The sequence below is a fragment of the Coenobita brevimanus genome, chromosome 14 (genome assembly GCF_032717465.1).
Source record: "Coenobita brevimanus isolate Jiangsu-jjx chromosome 14, ASM3271746v2, whole genome shotgun sequence".
Taxonomy (NCBI): Eukaryota; Metazoa; Arthropoda; class Malacostraca; order Decapoda; family Coenobitidae; genus Coenobita; species Coenobita brevimanus.
In genome coordinates this window covers 56,333,422-56,356,926 of record NC_136967.1, presented here as the reverse complement: position 1 = coordinate 56,356,926, position 23,505 = coordinate 56,333,422, and the positions used below count along the sequence as shown (strand labels likewise).

Here is a 23,505-nt window from a genome sequence, read left to right as displayed (position 1 = left end):
CCTTGCCCCTTCCCCTTCCCTTGCCCCTTCCCCTTCCCTTGCCCCTTCCCCTTCCCTTGCCCCTTCCCCTTCCCTTGCCCCTTCCCCTTCCCTTGCCCCTTCCCCTTCCCTTGCCCCTTCCCCTTCCCTTGCCCCTTCCACTTCCCTTGCCCCTTCCACTTCCCTCCCCTCCCCTCCCCTCCCCTCCCCTCATGAGAGTCCCGACCCCGCATATTGAGAGATACAATTAAGTAAATGGCTACGTCACTCTGTATCAGCTACCAGAACACCATTTGCATACCAGCCTCTCTCTCTCTCTCTCTCTCTCTCTCTCTCTCTCTCTCTCTCTCTCTCCTGTCAGGTATAAGATGCTGTCAGTCTTTTCTCGCCTGACTTTCCTGTTGCTGTTAGTTGCTTGTTCGTGCTGTTCTTTCCCCTGGTTTGTCCTCCTGTCTTTGGTGTCTGTTTTCTTTCCATCCTTCTCTCACCTTCTCTCTTTCTCTCTCTAATTTCCAGTCTTTCTGATACAACCTCCAGTTCTCTCTCTCTTTCATTCTTTTTTTTTTCATATTCTTTCCTGTCGTCTTTAGTTCCTCTCTCTCTCTCTCTCTCTCTCTCTCTGTACTTTCCCATTCACTCACATACTCCTGTTTCTTTTATTTTTTTCATCCATCCCATATCACTTCCCCTTTTTCACTCACTGCTCTTCATTCCCTTTCCCGTCCCTGCCTCACTCTTCATCTCTTTCCCCCTCGCCCCCTCCCCACATTTCTGACATTCACTCATTTCTACATACACAACAACAACAACAAGAAAATTAAAAAATAGCAACAACAACAATAAAAATATGAGAATACAACCTTATAATTTCCGTTTGTGTGTGTGTGTGTGTGTGTGTGTGTGTGTGTGTGTGTGTGTGTGTGTGTGTGTGTAGTTTTCTTTTACACATATCACAACACACATCTCCAAGGCAACACCACCATAACACTTGCTTCACTCCGTCACACCACCCCACCACCCCACACACTACTGTACATCACATCGCATCACACCACCCCACCACCCCACACACTACTGTACATCACATCGCATCACACCACACCACACCACACCACACCACACCACACCTCACCTCACCTCACCTCACCTCACCTCACCTACCACACCAAACCACAGCACAACACACCACAGCACAACACAACACACCACACACTACACCTCACCCCAGGCTCATATAAACGTGTCTATTTCCCTGTTTACGACATCTCAGCTCGCGCATGTGTGTGTGTGTGTGTGTGTGTGTGTGTGTGTGAATGGAGTGAAAGAGAGAAAGGTGAGGCAGGTGGAGAGGGTGAAGCAAAGGTGGCAAAGAGTGAGTAAGGGAGGCAAGGCTGATGTAAGAGTGAGGAAAGAGGCAGGGTTTATAGGTGTATGAAACTGTGATGAAGGTCTGAAAATGGTGATCAAGAGGAGGCCAAGGGTAGTCAGGTGTGAGGAAAGGGTAGGCAGGTGTGAGGAAAGGGTAGGCAGGGTTGAGGCAAGGGTAGGCAGGGGTAAGGCAAGGGTAGGCAGGGATGAGGCAAGGATAGGCAGGATTGGGACGAGTAGGAACGACTGAAGCAAAGACAGGAGTTCACAGTGTAAATAAATAAAGACTCGATAGATAAAGATAAAAGCATGACCCAAGAAGATATGTGCCGTATTAAGGGTTATAGGGTGGGGCGGGGCAAGGGTGGGGCGGGGCAAAGGTGGGGCGAGACAGGACAGGGGTGAGGTGGGGAAAGGGTGAGGCGGGGCAGGGGTGAGGCGGGGCAAGGGTGAGGCGGGGCAGGGGTGAGGCGGGGCAAGAGTGGAACGGGGCAGGGGTGAGGCAGGTCCCCGGGGTGGCGTGATACCGCGTGTTCTCGATTTTCCTCTCAGCTGGAGGCACGCGCGAGGACATTTTTCACTCCTCACCCCCTCTCCCCTCACCCCCCTGACCATCCCATGCAGGAGGGGGAGAGAGGGAGGGATGGAGGGAGACCAAAAAAATGGGAAAAATTATGCTAGACCGGGAGAAAAAATGAGAGAGAAAGAGAGAGAGAGAAAGGGAGAGCAATGCAGTGGGGGGACAGGAAATGAGTTGTGTGAAGGGAAGGAAATGGGAACGAGAAAACCAAGATTGTGTGCGTGCGCGCGTGCGTGTGTGCGCGCGTTCGCGGGCGAGTATGCATGAGCACGTGATTGCGTGCTGGAATTTCTTCCAAATTTCCATTACCAATATTTTATTAGGAATAGTTTTTTAATTGTATTATTATTATTATTATTATTATTGTTAATATTATTATTAATTATTAATTATTATTATTATTTATTATTATTATTATTATTATTATTATTATTGTCGATGTTGCTAATGACACTTGTTGTTGTTTTAGTTATTGTTGCTGCTGATGTGTGCTGTTGTCCTTGTCACTGTTGTTTTGTTGTTTTGTTTTGTTTTTCTTCTTTTCCCTCCTGCTGATATATAACCCAGTATTGACATAAGGCTGGGGACGCTAGATAAGCCGGGGGGGAGGGGGGGGGAGAATGAGGGGAGTGAGGGGGATAAGAGGAGAGGGGAGGAGGGGAGGGGAAGAGAGGAGAGGCCATACGAAAGGTCGAAAGTGAGAAGGCGAAGGAAGAGGAAATTAGGAAGGGAAAAAAGAAGGAAGGAGAAGTGGGAGACAGAAGGGAGAAAATGGGAAAGGAAGGAAGGAAGGAAGAGGAAAAGAGGGAGAGTTACCTGAAGCGGGAGACAGAGAGGGAAAGAGAGACGGAAAAGAAGAGAGAATGATATGGAGAGGAAAGTCGGAGGGAAAGGGTGGGAGGGGGTGTGGAGAGGAGTGAAGGGGGAGAAAAGGGAGGGGAGAAGGAAGGAGAGAAGAGGAAAATAGGAGATAGAGGAAGCAGGAGGGGGAGGGAGCGGAAAGGATGGGAAAGGAAGAGTAGGAAGGGGAGGGAAGGGGAGGAAAGAATTTTAGAGGTAGGGGAAGTAGGAATGTGAAAGCAGTGATAGGGAGAGAGGGAGGGGGAGGAAGAAGGATTTGTGGAGGAAAGGGTGAGAGGAGGGAAGGGGAGAGAAGGGAGATGATGGCTTTGAAGGGTGAAGAAAATGTAAAGAGTGAAACAGGGGAGAAGAAACTGAAGAAAAAAAAAAAGAAAAGGGAGATGAGAGGGGAGGTGTAAGAATTATGAGAGAGAGAGAGAGAGAGAGAGAGAGAGAGAGAGAGAATGTATGGGAATCAGAAAGGAGAAGGAAGGGGAAAAAAAGGGGAAGGGGGATAGGGAGGGGAGGAGATGGAAAGCGGAAGAGGGGAAGGGAAAGCAGGAAGGAAATGAGGAAGTGAAGGAGGAGAGGAAGTTATGAGAAGGAAAGTGGAAGGAAAAAAGAAGGAAACGGGAAGGAGGGGGGGAGGGGGAAGAGGGGAAGGGGGAGGGGGAAGAGGGAGGGGGAAGGGGAAGGAGAAAGAAGGGGATGGAGGGAGGGGGGGCGTGATGGCCACTGTGATTTGACTTCATTTGTGTCCCCCACCATCACACTCACAATACCTCCCATTTTTCACACTGACCCCCCCCCTCTCTCTCTCTCTCTCTCTCTCTCTATAATCCTGTAACCCACGTTTTTGCTTTATTTCCTTCTTCTTGCTCTTCCTTTCCATTCCTCCCTCTTCCATCCCTCCCTCTTCCATCCTCCCTCCCTCCCTCCTTATTTCAATCCCTCCCTCCCTTCCTCCCTATGTTTTTCTGTCCCTTTTTCTCCCTCTCTTTCTTTAAATCCTTCCCTCCCTCCTTCAATCCCTCCCTCCTTCCCTCCCTCCCTCCTTCCCTCCCTCCCTCCTTCAATCCCTCCCTCCCTCCTTCAATCCCTCCCTCCCTCCTTCAATCCCTCCCTCCCTCCTTCAATCCCTCCCTTCCTCTTCCAGTACTTCCCTGCCTGCCTTTCCTCTTTCCTTTCTCTCCTCTTTCCTTTCTCTCTCATGCTTTCCATTGCTCTCTCCCTCTCTCATCCTTTCCTTTCCTTTCTCCCTCTCACATCCTTTCCTTTCCTCCCTTCCTCTCTCATCCTTTCCCCCCCTCCTCCCTTTCTCGTCCTTTCCTTTCCTCCCACCCTCTCGTCCTTTCCTTTCCTCCCTCTCTCTTTCTTTTTCTTTCATTTTCTCTCCATTCTCTTTCTTTCATTTTCTCTCCATTCTCTTTCTTTCCTTTCCCCGTATTCTTTCCCTTCCTCCTTCCCGCTGTCTCTTCTTCTCTCTCTCACTTTCTGTTTCTCTCTGCTCCTTTCTCTCCCTCTGTGTTCCAGCCCACCCTCTTACTGTGTTTTCTTTCCTCCCTCCCTCCCTCCCTCCCTCCCTCCCTCCCTCCTTCTTTCCCTCCCTCCCTCCTTCTTTCCCTCCCTCCCTCACGTCTCCCTCCTTCATTACCTTCTCTGGATGGAAGAGTCGTAGTCATTTTTCAAGCTGACCTCTACCTTCTCTCCTCATCTCCCTCTCCCCCTCCTTGATCTCTCTCTCTCTCTCTCTCTCTCTCTCTCTCTCTCTCTCTCTCTCTCTCATATAAAGTTAATAAAGACATACATACATGCATATACTTTACGAATTTAGAGTATATTACACACACACACACACACACACACACACGAATATCTTTTAAGAGATGTTACAGAGCCACTCGTTTACTCTCTCATCTTGAAGTATCCTAAAATCACTCCCTTAATATTACCAAAGTGAAAGTGAAGGGTGGACAGTGTTGAGTTCCCAGTATATATTGCATCGTACCTAGAACTGTGTCTGAGCTCAGTGTCTTTTATTATGATGCTTAAGATACTGTGGCTGACTTCAGGACTGAGCTCTCATGGAACCTGACCTGGTGCTGACTGCAGAAAATGAAGGGAGAGCCATATAGCCCATTAAGAGGGAGAGTTAGTGGGGTGGAGAGTGAATGTTGATAAAAGTGATGACCGCGTAAGTAGATGGTGGTACCGTAGTGGCGGAGGGTGTGTGGTTATTTGTTGTGACGAAAAGATGCTGGGAGTAGCTAATTCTTACATAATCTTTGCAATAAATGGGTACACAGGGACTGAAGTGTCGTCAGAGGTAGACTGTGGGATGTGGTAGACTTTGAGCGCTGTGTACAAGGAGGACAAAGAGAGAGAAGTAGACGTGCGAGGGTAAATGTGCCTTTGAAGTGTGGTGAGTAATTTTATCTTGGTGCTCGTGGAAGGGGGGCGTGGGGTGGAACTGAAGCTAGCCACAATGGTAGGGTTAAGATTGGATGGAAGAAATTTAGGGAAGTGTTACCTCTTTTGACGTTGAGGGACTTTCTGTACACTGATGGAAAGTTGCATGTTGCTTGTGTGATAAGTGTTGGTTTATGGCCGTGGGACTTAATGGTAAAGAGGGAGGAAGTGCGTTGTTTTGACCGTAGAGATGAGGATGACCAAATGGATGTGTGGGGCTTGCATGAGTGACGTGAGTGCAAATGGTAGAGTAAGGAATGAGATGCGTGGGAATCAGCTGGGAATTAAAGGTTGTGATGATGTGATGCGTAAGGGAAGGTTATGGAGGCTCAGACATGTGGGGAGAGTGGCGGATGAAGGTGGGTGAAAAGATCTATGAGTGAATGTGGGCGTAGAAAACCTTAAGAAGCCTGAACATGAGGCCCTACAAAATGACCTTAAGATTAACAGAGATATCGATTAGCCTAGACTCTGGTTCCTACGGCCCTGTTTGACCATTATGAGCTTAGATGATGGATGGATTATTATTAACACCGGGCCACTTGGAAGGGATTGTGTGTGTTGTCTGTGGATCCATGTAGCTCTGTCTTTCTCCCCCCTTTCTCCCCTTCCTCCCCCCTTTCTCCCCCCTTTCTCCTCTTCCTCCTCCCGGTTCATCTGGGCTTATCATTGTTTCTTCACACCCCATCAGGCCGCCCCGCCCTCCCCGCCCCCGGACAGATGGAGCCACTCACCCTTCTATATCCTACCCAGATTCACCCTCGCCTCACCCTACCAACCTCCTTTATCTTACCAATTCTTATTAGAATACGATTTCCTTTTATCTTATCTCCTATTACTCCGTCGTCCTGTCCCTCTTATCATACCTCCTTGCTTCTTTTCTCTTTTATCTTTCCTCTCATCCCGTTGTATTTTTCCTTTCACTTAATTTTACATTTTTTCCTTTCCCTTTCCCTGTGCTTTTTATCTTTCCTCGTGCTACTCTTCCCTTTCATTTCCTTCACGCTTTCCTTTTCCTTTCGTTTCCCTTCTTGTTACTCCTCGATTTCCTTTTCTGTTCTCCCATTTCATTTGTTTTTTTTTCAGCTTTTGTGTTTCTTGCCACCCCCCCCCCTTTTTTTTTTACTCATCTGCTTTAATATTTAGGATTTTTTTTTTCTTATTTATCCCCTATATTCTTTTCCTTGTTTCTTCGTACCACTTTTTTTTTCTGTTTTTCCGTTTCGTCATTAATTTTTTTGTTTTTCAATTTCTCTTATAATTTCTCTGTTTTTCCGTTTCTTTTTCCGTGTGGCTGCTTAATATAAAACTCCCTCATTCTGTCGTACTAAACCTCCTTTTTTTTTTTTTCTTTAATCTTACCTTCAGTTACAGTGTGCTTTCGTATTTTCTGTTCTCTTCTGTTACGATGTACATTCTATTCTTTGTTCTCCCCTGTTACAAAGTGCATTCCTATTTTCTGTTCATGCATTCAGTGGTGTCCTTACCCAGCTTGTTCGCATCTGAAACTGAAATAGGGACATGGATTGTAAATATGCGGTTTCTTGTCTGGTTTGTGAGTGTCTTTTATGCGCGTTTTCCTTCTTAGCTGCGACTTTTTCATTTGGCTCCTCTCCGTGCGGTCCTCTGTTGTCCTTTGCGTCTCCGTAACTTTCTTTTTCTTAATACTGAATACTACTTTTTTCTTCTTTCTGCCTGCAAACGATTATTCTTATTTTAAGGTAGAGGTCTGATTAATGAAGGCTACCTGTACTGTACTGTAAGCCGTTAAGTTTTGAATATCTTTTTGATAAACGAAAAAAAAAAATAAGTTGCGGCACTAAGAATGTACACGTCATGATATTCGAACTGATTTGCCTTTTTTTCTCTCGTCTTCGTGATTATGGTGATGGTGATGGTGGTGATGATGATGATGATGATGTCGTCGTAATCATCATCATCTTCGTCATCAGTGCCTTATATCCAGCTAAAAAAATTGAGTTGTTAGAATCCAGAAATGTGGTAGTGGAAGTACAGATGGAATTTCAACTTTTAACAGTTTCTTGCTTTTCTATTCCGCTTTTTGCTGATCCCGATTTTCTGCTTCATTAACTGTTTTCTTTCCCGCTTTTGTTGGTGTCAGAGGCGATGCAAATGAGTGCGTCGCCTGCGCATGGTCCTTTTATGCCCTTAGATCCCTTTTGCGTTGGGGGTCTCGTCTTCACTGAGCTGGGAATCGTACATTAGGTAATACTTGACGTGGGTTTGGAAATGTAGCAACGCCTCTTCCTTTCTGATTTATTTTGTACATGTCAGTTTAATATATTCTTGCATCGTAATAATCTAAGTCGGTATTAAAGTGATATAACTTACAGCATAATATTAAGGTGTGTTATGTGAAATTAATCTTTTAGGGATAATTGTTATGAAACCTTTTTGTGACATCTTATACAGCCCATACACTGAGGCAAAATGTCCGATCTTGTAAATGGGAGTAAAATTTAAGAACTCTCCGTTTCATTAAGCCACGTACAGGACATTGCGTTTCTGAGTGTCATATATGATTTAGGCGACGGTGAGAGCAGTTACGCCAAGAATGTGACCCAGTTAAATGAGGTGTTCGTATGTCAAGTTTTACTCTGGCCTAAACGAGCGGAAAGTAATATGACCGATCCAGCAATGACACGAGGCCCTGAGACCGGAGTTGAATATAAGCTGACGAAATTGTCCGATTATATACGTTTGAAAATAAGATGAGAATGAACAGCTAGTTTTATTTGGCTTCGTTCTTGGCATACCGCGTGTTTCCGTCACCCGTATCATGTCACACTGAGAAACGGCTTGCGCAGAACGTAATCCAGTGAAGCTTGGTGGTCTCTCCTAGTTCTTATCCCTCTCATCCCCACCTCCTCGATCGGACAATTTGTGAGTCTCCTGAATGCTGTTAATTTTTTCCGACTTGTTTTTGTCTTGAATTTGTCTTTTGTTTCTTCATTATCTTATTTGCCTCCTTATTTGACCTAATACATTACCTGTTATCAATAATTCATTCCCTGTTCCTTAATCTGATTCTCATTTGTCTCTTATCGTTTTCCTTCTTTTCCTGTCATTATTTACTCTAGAATGTAATTTAAATAGCATAGGAGGTTTCGCAGCAATGTTTTCTTTTCGATTTATTTTACATTTTACTATAACATTCCATTGTAGGTTATTTATATCGTTCAAAAATCGCCATGGTTAAATCAGAAACATATAAAAGGATACTGAGGCGTAATATGTAGAATAAATCGCTATGAAGAAAGTGTTAAGAAATCCCCAGGCATTTACCGTATAATGCGGTTCGATATTTGCCTCGATATTTACCTCGATATTTGCCCTGATATTTACCCCGATATTTATCCCGATATTTGCCCCAATATTTACTTTGATATTTGTCCCGATATTTACTCCGATATTTGCCCAGATATTTTCGTGATATTTACCCCGATATTTGTCCCGATATTTGCCCCGATATTTGACGATCTTCTTTCAATCTACCTGCATGTTTTCTTCTTTGTAATTTTCAACCCCATCAGCCTGAGGACATAATTTTTATTCTGTATTGTATCAGAGTACTTTTTTTTTTTTTTTTTTAGCTTCAGATTTTTCAACCAGGGAGGGGCACATATCTTTTTTTTTTAATTCCTTGTGCATTTGAGATATTTCCAAAGTTGAATATAATTGTTTGGCGGCGTTAAGAACAGATTGAAATTAATAACCCGATAAAGGATAATAATTTGTGCATTTCGCCTTTACATCTCCTTGCCCATCACCTCACCTAACTCTCTTCCTACTCCCCTCTCCCCACTCACTCTCCCCATTCCCACCAACTCACCTCCCACCCACTCCCCACTCCCTCTTACTCCCCACTGCCTCCTCAGCGTCACAAAGTAGGTGGAGTGAGTGTTATCGCCCTACCATCAAATTGGGAGACCCTCTCTCATATGCCGTATACAAATGTGACTGCTGCTCCCTCTCTCCCTCCCTCCCTCCCATTTTTCTTCCTTCCTTCCTTCCCTCCCGCCTTCATTCCTCTTCCTACCTTCCTTCTGGCCCTCCATCCTTCCTCTTATTCCACGTTATTTTCATTCTCGCCTTCGCTCCCTAACCCCTCTTTTTCAAGCCATTCTTCATCATTATGTGTAGCTTCTTATTTCTCTCTCTCTCTCTCTCTCTCTCTCTCTCTCTCTCAGATATCCCAGTTTGTCTTCCTCTTCCTTCCAACCTTCTTTCTTTTTAATAATAAAGTTTTTTATCCTCCTTCCTTTTTCACTTCCTCCTCCCTCGCTTCCTTGTACATCTCCTCATTTCTCTCTCCCTCCCTCCCTCCCTCTCTCCTTTTTTCCCTCCCTACCTCCCTTTTCCCTCCCTCCCTGGCAAGACAGATGAGAGCAATATGGGGAGGTTGAGGGAGGGATGGCTGTGTTTGTCTGTCCTATTGTCCTCTCTCTCTCTCTCTCTCTCTCTCTCTCTCTCTCTCTCTCTCTCTCTCTCTCCCTCTCTCTCTCTCTCCCTCTCTCTCTCTCTCTCTCTCTCTCTCTCCCTCCCTCTCTCTCTCTCTCTCTCTCTCTCTCTCTCTCTCTCTCTCTCTCTCTCTCTCTCCCTCTCTCTCTCTCTCTCTCTCTCTCTCTGTCGTTGTTGTTGTTGTTGTTGGGCCAGGCTTATCTGAACATGAGTCTGGTGGACAACATGCATGAAGTAGGCTACCCATCTCCTGCAGTCCACCAGCCTTTCGGGGGATAGGGAAGGTGTTGAAGGACATTTGCAGAAACGGCCAACGGAGCCACCCAGTTATACCGGTATCATTACGTCCATCCATCCATCCATCCAACCATCCATTCACTCTTCCTTCTATTCGTTCATTCATCCGTCCGGCCATCCATAAGTCCATATCTTCACTCATCCTTCCATTCATCCATTCCTTCACTCATTCATTTACACGTCTCTTCCTTCCCTCATCCCTTCATTTCTTTCTTCCTTAGTCTTTTATCTTATAATTCGCATTTTTCCTTCCTCATGCCGTTCCAGCTAATTCTTCGTCCCCAGTCTTTTATTTTTATTTTTCATTTTCCTTCGCATCCGTCTGCCCCCCTCCTTCCATAATTTTTCGTCCTTCCTAGTTTAGCATCATTTTTTTTTTTTTTTTGGTCTACTTTTTGCTTCCACTTCCATCCTCCGTTTATTTTTTTTTTTTTTTTATCCTTGGTTTTCCTTTCGTCTTTTTCATTTTTTGTCATAATATTTTTCCTTCATCTCCCTCCTGTAGTACTGCGTCCTTACTTTTTTTTTTTCCTTATTTCCTCTCATTTTCCTTTTCATCCCTCGTGTTTTCTTTCCCCCTTCTTGCCTGATTCCTTCTTTCTTTTCACGGTTTCTTTCGTCATTTGTACTTTTTCCTTTCCATCCTTCCTTTCTTCCTTCCCTTCTTCCTTCTTTCCTTCCTATTTGCCCTCCGCCTCTTCATCTAATGTACTCCTTCCTTCTTGCCTCTTCTTAATCCTTATTGTCATCCTTCCCTCCCTCCCTCAGTTTCTCCCTCCCTCCCTCCCTCTTCAGTCCTCTCTCTTCCCTTCTCAGTCTGTTCTTCCCTCCCTCCCATACCCTTCACTCAGGTCGCATTTCCTTGCTCCATTATTCGATCTGTTCTTCCTTTCCTCCTCCCTTTCTTTTCCTTCATATCATACCATCTATAGCTTCATTTACTTATTTCCTCGTCCTACAGTATGCTTCTCCCCCTTCCCTTTCCTTCCCTTTCCTTCCCTTCCCTTCCCTTCCCTTCCCTTCCCTTTCCTTCCCTTCCCTTTCCTTCCCTTCCCTTCCCTCTCCTTTCCTTTCCTTTCCATTCCTTTCCTTTCCACTCCTTTCCTTTCCTTCTCTTTGCTTTCCTTTTCCGTCCATTTTTTTTTTTTTTATTGTTTCACCCCCTCCTTTTCCCTTTTCTTCTAATTTTCCTTTCGTTTCCCCCTCATTTCTCATTCCCCTTCTCTCTTTTCCCCCTTTCATCCCCTCTGCCTCCCCTCTCCGCCTCATTTTCCTCCCTCCATTTCTTCCCCCCCCTCTTTCATCCCTCTTTCCTCATTCATCCCTCCTCTTTCCCCCCTCTCATCATTCCCTTTTTTTCCCACTCCTCCTCCCCCCCTCTTTCTTTCCCACTCCTCCTCCCCCCCTCTTTCTTTCCCTCGTCTTTTCCCCCTCTTTCTTTCCCTCCTCTTTTCCCCCCTCTCTTGCCTCTCTCCAATTTCCCCCCTGTCTTCTTTCCCCCCTCCCCTCTTTCCCCCTCCCCTCTTTCCCCCCTCCCCTCTTCACCCCTTCCGTTCTTCCCCTCTTTCCCCGTCTCCTCTCCCCTTCTCCTCTTTAACCCTCCCCTCTATCACCCTCCCCTTTTTCACCTTCCCTCCCCTCTTCCCACTCCATCTTCCCTCTCTCCATTTTCTCCCCTCCCCTCTTCACATTCCAACTTCTCTCCCTCCCCTTTTCACCCCCTCCCCTCTCCTCTCTTTCCCTACTCTTTCCTCCCTTACATATTACTCTCCTCCCCTCCCCTTTTCTCCTTCCCTCCCCTTTTCTCCTCCTCTCCTTTCCCTTTTCCCCCCTCCCCTCCCCTCCCCTCCCACTGACCACTGGAGGGGGGTAGGGGGAGGGGGTAGTGGTCATAGAGGGGTTATGAGTGACGCTAACTACCCTAACAGGAGTGATTACAGGGGGGGGCAGTTAGGGGGGGCAGTTGGGGGGGGCTGGGAGGAGTATGAGACAGGACGTGATCTTTGACCGTGAGAGAGAGAGAGAGAGAGAGAGAGAGAGAGTTGATGTTGACAGATGCGAACTCAATTAAAGAGCAATGTAGGTAGATAGATTTATTGATATTTGATTGATAGATAGATAGATAGATTTACAGGAAGCGGGACTGTAATAGATGTAATGATTTCTTGATGTTAGGGAGAGACCTTTATTTAAAACTGATAGATGAAATAGATATACAAATAGGTAACTACACTGATAGATAAACTGAAGTGCATAGCCAAGTGATGATGTGTTTCTGAAGATAGGCAAGCGGATAGGTAGGTAGATAGATAGATAGACAGATAGATAGATAGACATGAATAGACACGATATAGAGAGATTGTGATTGGAAAAGGGATAGATAGACAGTTTGGGTTATGTAGGTAGATAGATAGATAGATAGATACAGGCAAATACAGACAAGAAACTGGAGGGTCAGATGCGAGTTATAGATAGATAGATAGTTAGATAGATAGACAGACAGACAGATAGATAGATAGATAGATAGATAAACATAAGGGCCTAGTTCAGTAGATACTCGACAATTAAACATACTGATAGACAGGTAACAGATAGATAGATAGATAGACAGACAGATAGATAGACATAGATAGATAGATAGATGCGAGTGTTAATAACGCGTAATGGGTGATAAATGCCGAGGGAGACAATAAACAATAAAGGGAGGGAGATATTAATGATAATGAGGGAGGGAGGGAGGGAGAGGGGAGGAGGGAGAGAGAGAGAGAGAGAGAGAGAGAGAGAGAGAGAGAGAGAGAGAGAGAGAGAAGAGGAGAAAGTAAAAAGAAAAAGGGAAAAAAGATATGAAAAAAAGGAAGTGAGAAAGTTAAAGAAAATGAAGAGAAAATTTGGTGAGAGGAAGATGACTAGAAGGAGATGAGTTGGAGGGGAGGAAGAGGAGGAGAGGAGAGGGAGGGGAGGAGGGAGGAAAGTGGGAACTGCTGTCAGAGAGGATAATGTTAATGAGAGAGAGAGTGAGAGAGAAAGAAAGAGAGAGAGAGAGAGGAGGATGGTAATGATGGAAGGGATCACAATATGTCGGCTGCTGGCATCATCTGTCCGTCTTAGAGCTTCCTTCCTTCCTTCCTTCCTTCCATCCTCCCGCCTTATATTTCTTTCTCCTTTCATACCTTTCTGTTCCTCGTTCCTTTTTTAATTCTTCCTTCCTTCCATCCGACCTTTCCTTCCGTCCGTCCTTTCTTCCTTCCGATCTTTCTTTCTGTCCGTCCTTCCTTCCTTTCCTGCCTTCTTTTCTGCCATCCTTTCTTCTGTCCTTCCTTCCATCTTTCCTTCATTTTTTCAAGTACGTCCGTCCTTCCTTTCATTCTTCCTTCCTTCCTTCCTTCCTTCTGCTCATTCCTTCCTTATTTTCAGCTGTTCTTCCATCCGTCCGTCCTTCCTGTCGACTTTTAAAATCTTCCTTCCCTCTCCCTCTCTCCTTCCCTTCCTTCCGTCCTTCCCTCCTTCCTTCCGTCCTTCCTTCCTTCCTTCCTTCCTTCCTTCCTGCAGTTATTCTTTTCTGTTTTCAGTGTTTCTCTCTCTCTCTCTCTCTCTCTCTCTCTCTCTCTCTCTCTCTCTCTCTCTCTCTCTCTCTCTCTCTCTCACACACACACACACACACACACACACACACACACACACACACACACACACACACACACACACACACACACACACACACACACACACACACACACACACACACACACACACACACACACACACACACACACACACACACACACACACACACACACACACCAGTGTTTTGGGAACTGGCTTTATAGTCGCTTTTACGCGTGTGGCAGCTGTTACCCTCCTCCTGCTGTCCCTGTTGCTGTCTTTACTGCTGTTTCTACTCCCTTACTGCTGTTCGGAGCTGTCTTTTTGCTGCTGTCTTTTTCCCAGCTGTCTTTTATTAATTTTACTTCCTAAACGAGTACAGAGGAACACTGAGGAAAGCAGACAGCAACAGGTCCTTTTATTTATGTATTGATATATTTTTTGCGGAGAAAGGTATGACTGTGGTTTCTTTTTTATGAGTTAATAATAGTAAATCAAGATGGCCTACCCCCGCCCACCAGTCCCTCCAGCCTAAACCATCAGGAAAAAATGAGAATGACCACCGTGCAGCGTAGAAGAACTCTCTTGGAAATTTCATGGGAAAGGAGGAATGAAAAAAATATATTAAACTGTATATTGTATTAATCCGTAAGGGAAGAGTAATATTAATTGCTTACTGATATTGGGAGGGTACTGTATTTCCTTTCATTGCTGTTCTTTTCCTCCTCCTGTCAGTATTGCTGTCTGCTGTTTTCTTGGCCACCTTTTTGCTTCTACTGTTTTCGCTGCTTCGGTGTCCTGTTTATGCCTCCCGTCTCCTGCTGTCTATTGCTGTCTTATTGCTGTCTTTACCGCTGTTCTGGGCTGTGTTTGTCCTTTAATCCTGTCTTGCCTTGCCTTTTAGTTGTCAGCTGTCTTTTTGTCCTTGGCAGTGATATTTCTCTTTCTCGCTTCCTGTTGTTCCTGTTTCTCATCCAGCGAAAGAGGAAGAAAATACATGAAACAGTAAAGAAAGCGTGAATAAAGAGGCAACAGAAAGGGATTAAACGCTAACAGGATAAAGAGTGACAGCGAAAGGAGGTTATCGTGCCTGAGTGGAACTGGGGTGAATAGGGGAGCACATTACTTCCACTTCTGCTGTTCTTTTTAACGTGTTCAACATGTGCACTGCTGGGGAGGGGGGTGAGGGAGGGTAGATTGTGCAGGAGGGGGTCAGGGGGGGATTGCACTGCTGGGGAGGGGGGTGAGGGAGGGTAGATGGTGAAGGAGGGGGTCAGGGAGATCACTGATGCAGGGAGGGAGAGCTTCACCATACAATCATAACAATCATACTCTTTCTACTGTTTCATCTACTGTGTCCTGCCTTCTCGTAACACCTCTCCCTTACTAACCACCTGAGAGAGAGAGAGAGAGAGAGAGAGAGAGAGAGAGAGAGAGAGAGAGAGAGAGAGAGAGATTCCCAATAGTGTAAAGGGATTATTGACCTGGACTGTACATTCGACTCAGCATGGGTAGTGGTTCCAATAAGAGACCTGGATTTCGTTATGCTATTGGATTAAGATTTAAGTATGATTAAGATCTCTCTCTCTCTCTCTCTCTCTCTCTCTCTCTCTCTCTCACTCACTCACTATAGTATACAAGGAGAAGGTAGAATATTATTATTATTATTATTATTATTATTATTATTATTATTATCATTAATATTATTATTATTATCATTATTATTATTATTATTATTATTATTATCATTATTATTACCAGTACTGCCATAATTACTATCATCATCATTATTATCATTATCATTCATCCTTTTTACATCACCCTTGTTATTGTTTTAGTAGACACTGCTTTACGTTAACCCCCTTCTTTCTCTCTCGCCAGCTGGGGGCAACATCCGGCCTCGCTCCGTCTCAGGCATGACCCTAGACATCTTCGAGGCACACCAGGGCACCCACATTCTTCAGAGCCTCGACGGGTTTGCCTTCACGCTGGCGGCGGACGGCAGGTTCCTCTACATCTCAGAGACCGTATCTATCTACCTCGGTCTATCGCAGGTAGGATGGGGGGGAAAGGGGAGGGAAAAGGGAGTGTACTGGGATGAAGGATGAAGGGGAGGGAAGGAGGGATTTGCTATGAAGGAAGATGAGGGAGAGGGAAGGATTTGTTATGTGGGAGTGGGTAAAACTAATGATGAGGATTATATGGCTCAGGATTGATATAGGTAGATAGATAGATAGATAGATAGATACAGACAGACAGGCAGATAGATAGATAGATAGATAGACATTAGATACGAGACCGTCTCCATCCATCTTCGCTTTTCACAGGTGGGAGCAGGGGTATAGGGGGAGAGAGGAAGAGTGATAAAGTAGGACAGAAGATGAAACTAACGATGAGGATTAAATTTCATAGGTTAACAAGAAAAGCACCCAACAAACACTTCCACGGACAGGGACACCCAACCATCCGTTTAAACATCCAGGTTCCTATTTCAGTTTTAGGTGTGAAGTGGCTATGTTTAGAGGGACCCTGGTCTAAAGAACTCGTGGTCTGCTTGGGAAACGAATCGCTCTCATTTCTCTTGGTGTGGGAGGGGTGAGGGAGGTGTGGGGATGTGGGAGGGGTGAGGGGTGTGTTGGGGGGTTTGGGAGGGGTGTGGTGGTATGGCAGGTGTTTTAGAGGTAAGGTATGTAAATGAGGGGAACGGACAACAATGGGGTAGTTAGCATTTAATTATTACGAATTCAGCTTTTATTTTTGCATATTATCAGTGTCACCAGACCTTGCTAGGGAGTGAAATAAGGGTAACGAAGGGCTTGGAGAACTAGAAGCCAAGAAACGGGAAGCTAACGGTACTGTCTGTTATTCCTGTTTCTCGCCTGTTGTTCCACTGCGTCTACTTCACATAATTATAATGCACGTCCCTCACTTTACTCCTTCACGCATCACATCAGAGAGCATCATGTATGAGCAGAGAAACATAACATGACTCTGTCGGCTTATGAATATTAGACAACAGAGGAAAGTGATATATAAAGTAGAAGAGGTGAAAATAGTAGGCGAATTTTTCTCCACGGTTGTTCATCATTGTTGCCCTTCCCACTCCAGATCCCAAAGTCCTTCACCTCCTGCAGTTGAATGCTGGAAGGGTAGTGTGAATTAAAGAGCTGGAATGAGAGTTTTATCGAGCATGAAGAAAGATATTTAGGTGTGAAAAGATTGGCAGGTGAGAATTTCTAAGCGATTGATGAGAGGCATATCTGTTGCTTTAAGGCTATATTTATTAAACTTAACCTCACACTGGTAATTTTAGGGAGTTGGGTAATTTTAGGGAGTTATGGAGGTAGTGGAGGATTCAAGCTGCGAACTAGGTATCAGGGGAATGAGGATAAATTGCTGGAAAGTTAGTATAGATAATCCTCGGGAGTTTGGGTGAGATTTGGAAAAAAAAAAATGGAGGGGAGGAAGATGAGCGGAGATAATTGACTGACTCGAAAATATTGTGAAGAGTCATTATGGGAGTTATTGTGTACACCTTCAAGAGCTCATTTTTCCTCTGTCTTTAGGACCTGGGAGAAGACGGGAACAAGATAATACAAAGTTGAGCATGGGAAGATTGGGCATTATAACCGAACTAAAAGTAATGGTTTTGGATTTGTGATCACATAAAGGGTTCAGAAATGCTGATGATAAATGTCGAGTGGGATCCTTTTATGCATGTTTAAATCGTGTGTTTACTGTCCATGGTCTTCATCAGGTCGCTTTAAATTCGTCACGGGGGACTAAGAATACGCTAGAAAAATAGGTCATGGTTGGGAAAGGGTAAAGGAATGGTATTTTGGTCAGAGACGAGTGATAGACGTATATTGGAAGCATAAGAACCATCGCTACCATGCCTTATTGAATGAAATCTCTCTGAAGCTGAAGTAAATCTCTCCTAAGCTTAATTAAATCTCTCAAGCTGAATTAAATCTCTTGTAAGCTGATTAAATCTCTCGTAAGGTGGATGAAATCGTCCGCCAAGAGCAAGAAGGGAAAGAGGGAAAAACACAGACTTCAGGAATGTATGTATGTATGTGTAGCAGGCCTGTGTATGTATGTATGTATGAGGCCTATGTATGTATGCAGGCCTGTGTATTTGTATGTGTGTGTATTTATTTATTTATGTACATATGTATTAATGGATGAATGTATGGGGGCCTAGGTATGTGATGTACCGTATGTATGTATGTAGGAAAATGTTTGCATGTATGATTATATGTATGTATGCCTGTATGTATGTAGTTCTATATATAATGTATGTATGTATGTGTTAATAAACCCAAAAATAGAGGTGGTACCATGGTAAATATTGATTGGGTTTTCAAATTTCACCGTTTTCGATTTTGTCCTCCTGGCGGCCAAAGGGAGAACTATTTTAGGAGGGAACTATCGTAAATTTTAGACTTTTTTTCATACTTTATCAAACTTCTTCATAATTTATCGATGGCCTGGACGAAGAATGAGGAGCATAAAAAAAAGGAAGAGGAATTAGGAGGTATATGAGGAAAAATGATGATGGACGGTATGGATGGAAGAAAGAAGAGGAGGAGAAGGAGGAAGGGAGTAGTCGAGAGGAGGAAGAAGAGGAAGAAAACGCCGGAGGAGGAGACGGAAGATAAGACGACGATGATGGAAGGAGGAGGAGGAGGAGGAAGAAAAGAAAAAGAATAGGAGGAGGACGGGAAGGGAAAGTAACAGTAGGAGGAAGAGAGGGAAGGGGAAGAGGAACAAGAGGAGAAGGAGGGAGGGGAGGAGGAAGAGAAGGAAGAGGAGGAGGAAGAGAAGGAAGAGGAGGAGGAAGACAAAGAGGCTAGGCGGTGTTCGCATTGCGGGCTGGACTACTTGTGATGCCGTACACGATCTTCCTCCCTTCCCCCCCCTCCTCTCTCTCTCTCTCTCTCTCTCTCTTTCTTCTCAAGTAGCTATTTCTCTCTTTCTCCCTTTTCTCTAACCTTCCTTCAACTTCCCAAACTTTCTTCCTTCCTCCTTCCCACTCCTCCCTCTCTCTCCCTCCCTCCCTCTTCCTCCCTCCCTCTTCCTCCCTCTCTCCCTCCCTCTCTCCTCCTCCCTCCCTCTTCCTCCCTCTCTCCCTCCCTCTCTCCTCCTCCCTCTCTCCCTCCCTCTCTCCTCCTCCCTCTCTCCCTCCCTCTCTCTTCCTCCCTCTCTCCCTCCGTGCCTCCTTCCCTTCCCTCCTTCCTTCTCTCCCCTTAGTCCTTCTCCCCTTCGCACGGCTCCTTCATCATCTCTCTCTCTCTCTCTCTCTCTCTCTCTCTCTCTCTCTTACTCTGTATTGGAGAGAGAGAGAGAGAGAGAGAGAGAGAGAGAGAGAGAGAGAGAGAGTGAGTTTGGAAGCGAGGGAATCGAAGGGGAGAGATTTCAGGAGTAGCAGCACTGGGAGTCAAGGAAAGGAAAAGAAAGACCGGGTGGGAGGAGAAAGAATGGGAGAAAGTGGGAGAAATGGGAGGCAGTGGGAGATATGGGAGGCAGTGGGAGTTGAAGGAATGGAAGACAGTGGGAGTGGGAGGAATGGAAGACAATGGGAGTGGGAGGAATGGGAGACAGTGGGAGTAGGAGGAATGGGAGAGAATGAGGGAGTGGGAGGAATGGGAGAGAATGAGGGAGTGGGAGGAATGAGAGGGATGAATTGGGGGTATAGAGAGAGGAACGTTGGAGTGAGAGACTGGAACTGGGAGACGTTGGGAGAAAATAAGGAGTAATTGGGAGGATACAGTGACCTTCTTTCTCCACACTCCACCTCTAATCTCATCCTCACACTCCACCTCTAATCTCATCCTCACACTCCACCTCTAATCTCATCCTCACACACCACCTCTAATCTCATCCTCACACTCCACCTCTAATCTCATCCTCACACACCACCTCTAATCTCATCCTCACACTCCACTTCTTATCTCCTCACACTCCACGTCTTATCTCCTCACACTCCACCTTCAACCACCCTCAAACTCCATCTCGAGTCTCTTCTGCATACTCCACCTCCATCTCTATCCTGGCACTCCACCTCCATCCCCATCCTTGCACTCCACCTCCATCCCCATCCTTGCACTCCACCTCCATCCCCATCCTTGCACTCCACCTCCATCCCCATCCTTGCACTCCACCTCCAACCCCATCCTTGCACTCGACCTACAGCCTCATCTTCCTTCTTTTAGAAAGTATACTGAACTTCAAAAGGTAAATTTGGGACTAATTGTGAATAATAAGAGCTATAAATGTGAGGGTAATAATCAGCCACTGCATAGACATAAGTACTGATGGCCTGGTGAACATAACCGCCGCCAAACAACTTGTCTTTTAAGCCCCGCCCCTCCCGGCCCATCGCACGTAGAGTGGGTGGGGAAGGGTTGGGCCACAACTTCAGGAAGGGGGAGGGGTTTTAGAGACAAGCTTCCTGAGGGAGGGTATGGTCTCCCTGATAATTCATCCGTTAAGGTCATCAGTAATCCAAGCTCCTTCATGGTTGAGAAATGGACCCATGTTGATATCGTATGTATTACTCAAATTTAGCTGTGGCCCATTTTCCCGGAACATGGAGTATGTACCCGAGATGACTCATGACACTGTCCACGTTACCATAGATCAGAGGTGAACAGACGTAGGATAGAACTCAGTGGGTCCTGACTCGGTAACAGAGGCGCGTTATCGGAGTGCGTGTGGGGTAATGAGTTCATATGGAATTATGTTTTGCATGTGGAGTTCCTTGAGGAGTGCATGTAAATTTATAGTTACACAACCCATGGAAAGATGGGTGGGCAAGGAAACGAATGTGCGGACAGTGCTAAGTGGAAGTGGATGAAATGGTTGTAAGCAGGAGGAATGTCGTGGAACTTGATGTATGTACCGTATGGAGAATGAAGAGTTAACAAACTTATGTAGAAGTGAAGTTGATGGGAGAATGATGAGAGGTAGGCCAACAGCGAGATGGAAGGTTGAAGTGGAAGGGTACATGAGGGAATGCGGTTTAGGTTGCCAAGAGAAAGTGGTGATACAGGAGATTAGAAGTACTGCGGTGTCGGCATATTTAGATGAACATGGGGTTAGAGATCTGGAAGTAGATACAATGTTATTGGCGCTCCACATGGTGTCCCTACGTGTCTAGAACCGATATTTGCGAGGAACAAGTCGCCAAAGAATTGAACTTTCATCAGAAATGGTTTTGTTGGATCACATTTCATCATTTCAATAATCACTATGTTTGGTTATGAAGTATTAGTCGGCCGTAAAAGCGAAGATTGAAGAGTGTAAGCAAGCACTGTTATACACAACTCTTAAGAATTAATGTGTGCTTGTAGACTGTTGTGAAGTGTTTAGTGGTTGTGCTAGTGACGAAGAAAGTAAAGACAAGCAGGGTTATCAAGGGAGAATAAAGGTACAAACAAGCAGTCTTTTACCTAACTCAAGCTCAGTCGTTTTCATGAATACATTCCCAGGTTGAGATGACGGGGAGCAGCGTGTTCGACTATATCCACCAACAGGACCACCAGGAGTTGGCGGATCAGTTAGGGTTGACTCTAGCCACTGGACAGCCCCTGCCCTCCCCCTCCTCTCTGGGGTCGGAGGAGGGGGCCACGGGGGCGTCACAGGGAACCATGAACCCTGACGGTAAGCTGCCATGTAAGTACACTAACCGTAATAACACGAGCACTCACGGCACTTCTCTGGGTGGTGGCGGGACACTTTTGGCGGGAGAGTTGGTCGAAGGAAAACAGGGAACAGGTGAGGAGTGACTAAAATATTATGATACAAGGCTGAAATAAGAATAGAAGTGGACGAAAACTGTTTGCAATCCATTTACTAAAGGATACGTTTTTTTTAGTGATTCGTTTGGAAATAATAATTACGATCTTGATGGTAAGCTATTAAAATGATAAATATTTCTTTTTACACTTTCTAGTTGTAACACCTGAAGCCAATAATTTTTGGAGAAGTTTTATAAAATTTAGTGCAGCATGTGCTGGAAAAAAAAAATTACTTGCATTAAAGTCGGTCACTATCTCCAACCTGTTAACTAATTTCTGGAGACACATTCGCAAGATCTGTCTATGTACTAAAACTGTTACTAAAATAATAACTCATGACGTCACTTGTAAACATTGGCCAGCAGTAGTGAGGTTCGCTAGGTACGGTTTCTGTCACTTTGTTGGACTGATGCTGATGTTGGGTTTGTGTGGTATTTAGGTGTGTTGTGGATGTTGATGTTTAGTGTTGGTAAGTAGTTGAATTTTTTAAGTGTTAGCGTCGAGTCGGTGGCATTTCTGTAATTTGTTTCGTGTTTTTGTAGTTGAAGTCGTCTTGGTGCAGTTCTGGAAAGCTGTTGATTTTGCATGTTTGAAATGATACGTAGGGTCCTGTGTTTTGGAGGCATTTTTGTTTTTGTATATTGTAGCCTGTGTGTCAGTCGTTTTGTTTTGCTAAGTGCATTTATTATAGTGGTATGGTTATTTTGTTTGAAGGTATCCTTTTTTTTTTTTTTTTTTTTTTTCAAGGTAAGTTGATTTTTCCTTCCATCTCCCTTCAGTAAGCACGACTGGGTTCCTGTTTGTATTTTCTGTCTTGTCTTCGCTGTCCCTCCCATAGATTTTCGTTGGTTTCCTGTATTTGTATTAAATATCATACGAACTGTATTTTGTGTGTGTGTGTGTTGTAACTCAGTTTCCTTGTAACAGTATCGTATTGTTTTCTTTAGTATTTCAGTAATGTACTTTGCTTTAAGTACGGTAGTTTCTTAACGCTATATATATATATATATATATATATATATATATATATATATATATATATATATATATATATATATATATATATATATATATATACATATATATAGTTCATACTTTATTAACTGTATTACAGTGAATAATTATAAGTAATAACCTTGTAATTTAACCCACAGGCACGTAAGTTAACCCTGTGAGACCAAAGGGTCACTGCTGACCGTCTCTTGTTAGCCAGAATAATAATGCTGAAGTGCCATTCGGCCTGGAAGGGTTAATTTCGTGTCGTACTTTTTCCCAATTAACACGTGAATTAACTTGGCGCCGTGTTGTCCCCAAGACACGTTAATTAACTTGTGTGTCCGTACTCTGTCCCCGTACCAGTGGCGTCGTGCATGACGACGAGCAACGCTCAGTACAAAGGGTACGACCGCGCCTTCTGCATCAGGATGAAGTCCACGCTCACCAAGAGGGGATGCCACTTCAAGACATCGGGATACAGGGTCAGTGATACATCGGGATACAGGGTCAGTGGCGGGGGAAGCGGAAGGGGAAGGAGGACGGTGACGGGAGGAGGAGGGAAGGCGAAAGGAGAATGGAGGTGGGGAGAGGAGGAGGGAAAAGGATAAGGGAAGACGAGGAGGGAGGAGGATACGTAGGTTAGAGGTAGAATTCATGGGATGGGGGAGTATAAAGAGGGTATAGGAGAGGGAATGAGAGGTAAGGGGCTGTGAGATGGGGGGAGAGGAAAACGGGGCATTAGTGAGAATGGAGATACAAGGAACTAGCTGAGGAAGATGTGGGATGATAAAAGGAAGTTGAAGAAATAAAATGGAAGATGCGGTGAGGGAAGTCGAAGAGAACAGAAGGGCAATGGAAGGGAAGGGGTTGGGTGGGGAGTGGAAGGGGAGTGAATAGGTTGAATATGGGTGGGAGAAAGGTAGTGGAGTATTTGAGGAATGGAGTTGTGACATCGAAGCACAACAGAAATGGAGCGCTGGGGAGAGAGAGGGGGGAATGAGAAATGGAGAGTAGTGGGATCGGGATGGTATAAGTGAGGTAGGGGAAGGATGAGAGTGTGAGTTCGCGAAAGAGTGATATAATATAGGA

The 23,505-nt window shown here is 44.9% G+C and overlaps 1 protein-coding gene across 1 annotated transcript in view; it reads left to right on the top strand.

Annotated features, from left to right (window-relative positions):
- The window catches only part of LOC145389727 (protein trachealess-like), a 184,914-nt gene that overhangs the window by 148,406 nt on the left and 13,003 nt on the right, over positions 1–23,505 (top strand). Inside the window, exons 5-7 of the mRNA XM_080264925.1 lie at positions 15,500–15,672; positions 21,112–21,283; positions 22,780–22,898. Coding sequence (XP_080121051.1) covers positions 15,500–15,672; positions 21,112–21,283; positions 22,780–22,898 — 464 coding nt within the window. The remainder of the gene's footprint in view (positions 1–15,499; positions 15,673–21,111; positions 21,284–22,779; positions 22,899–23,505) is intronic.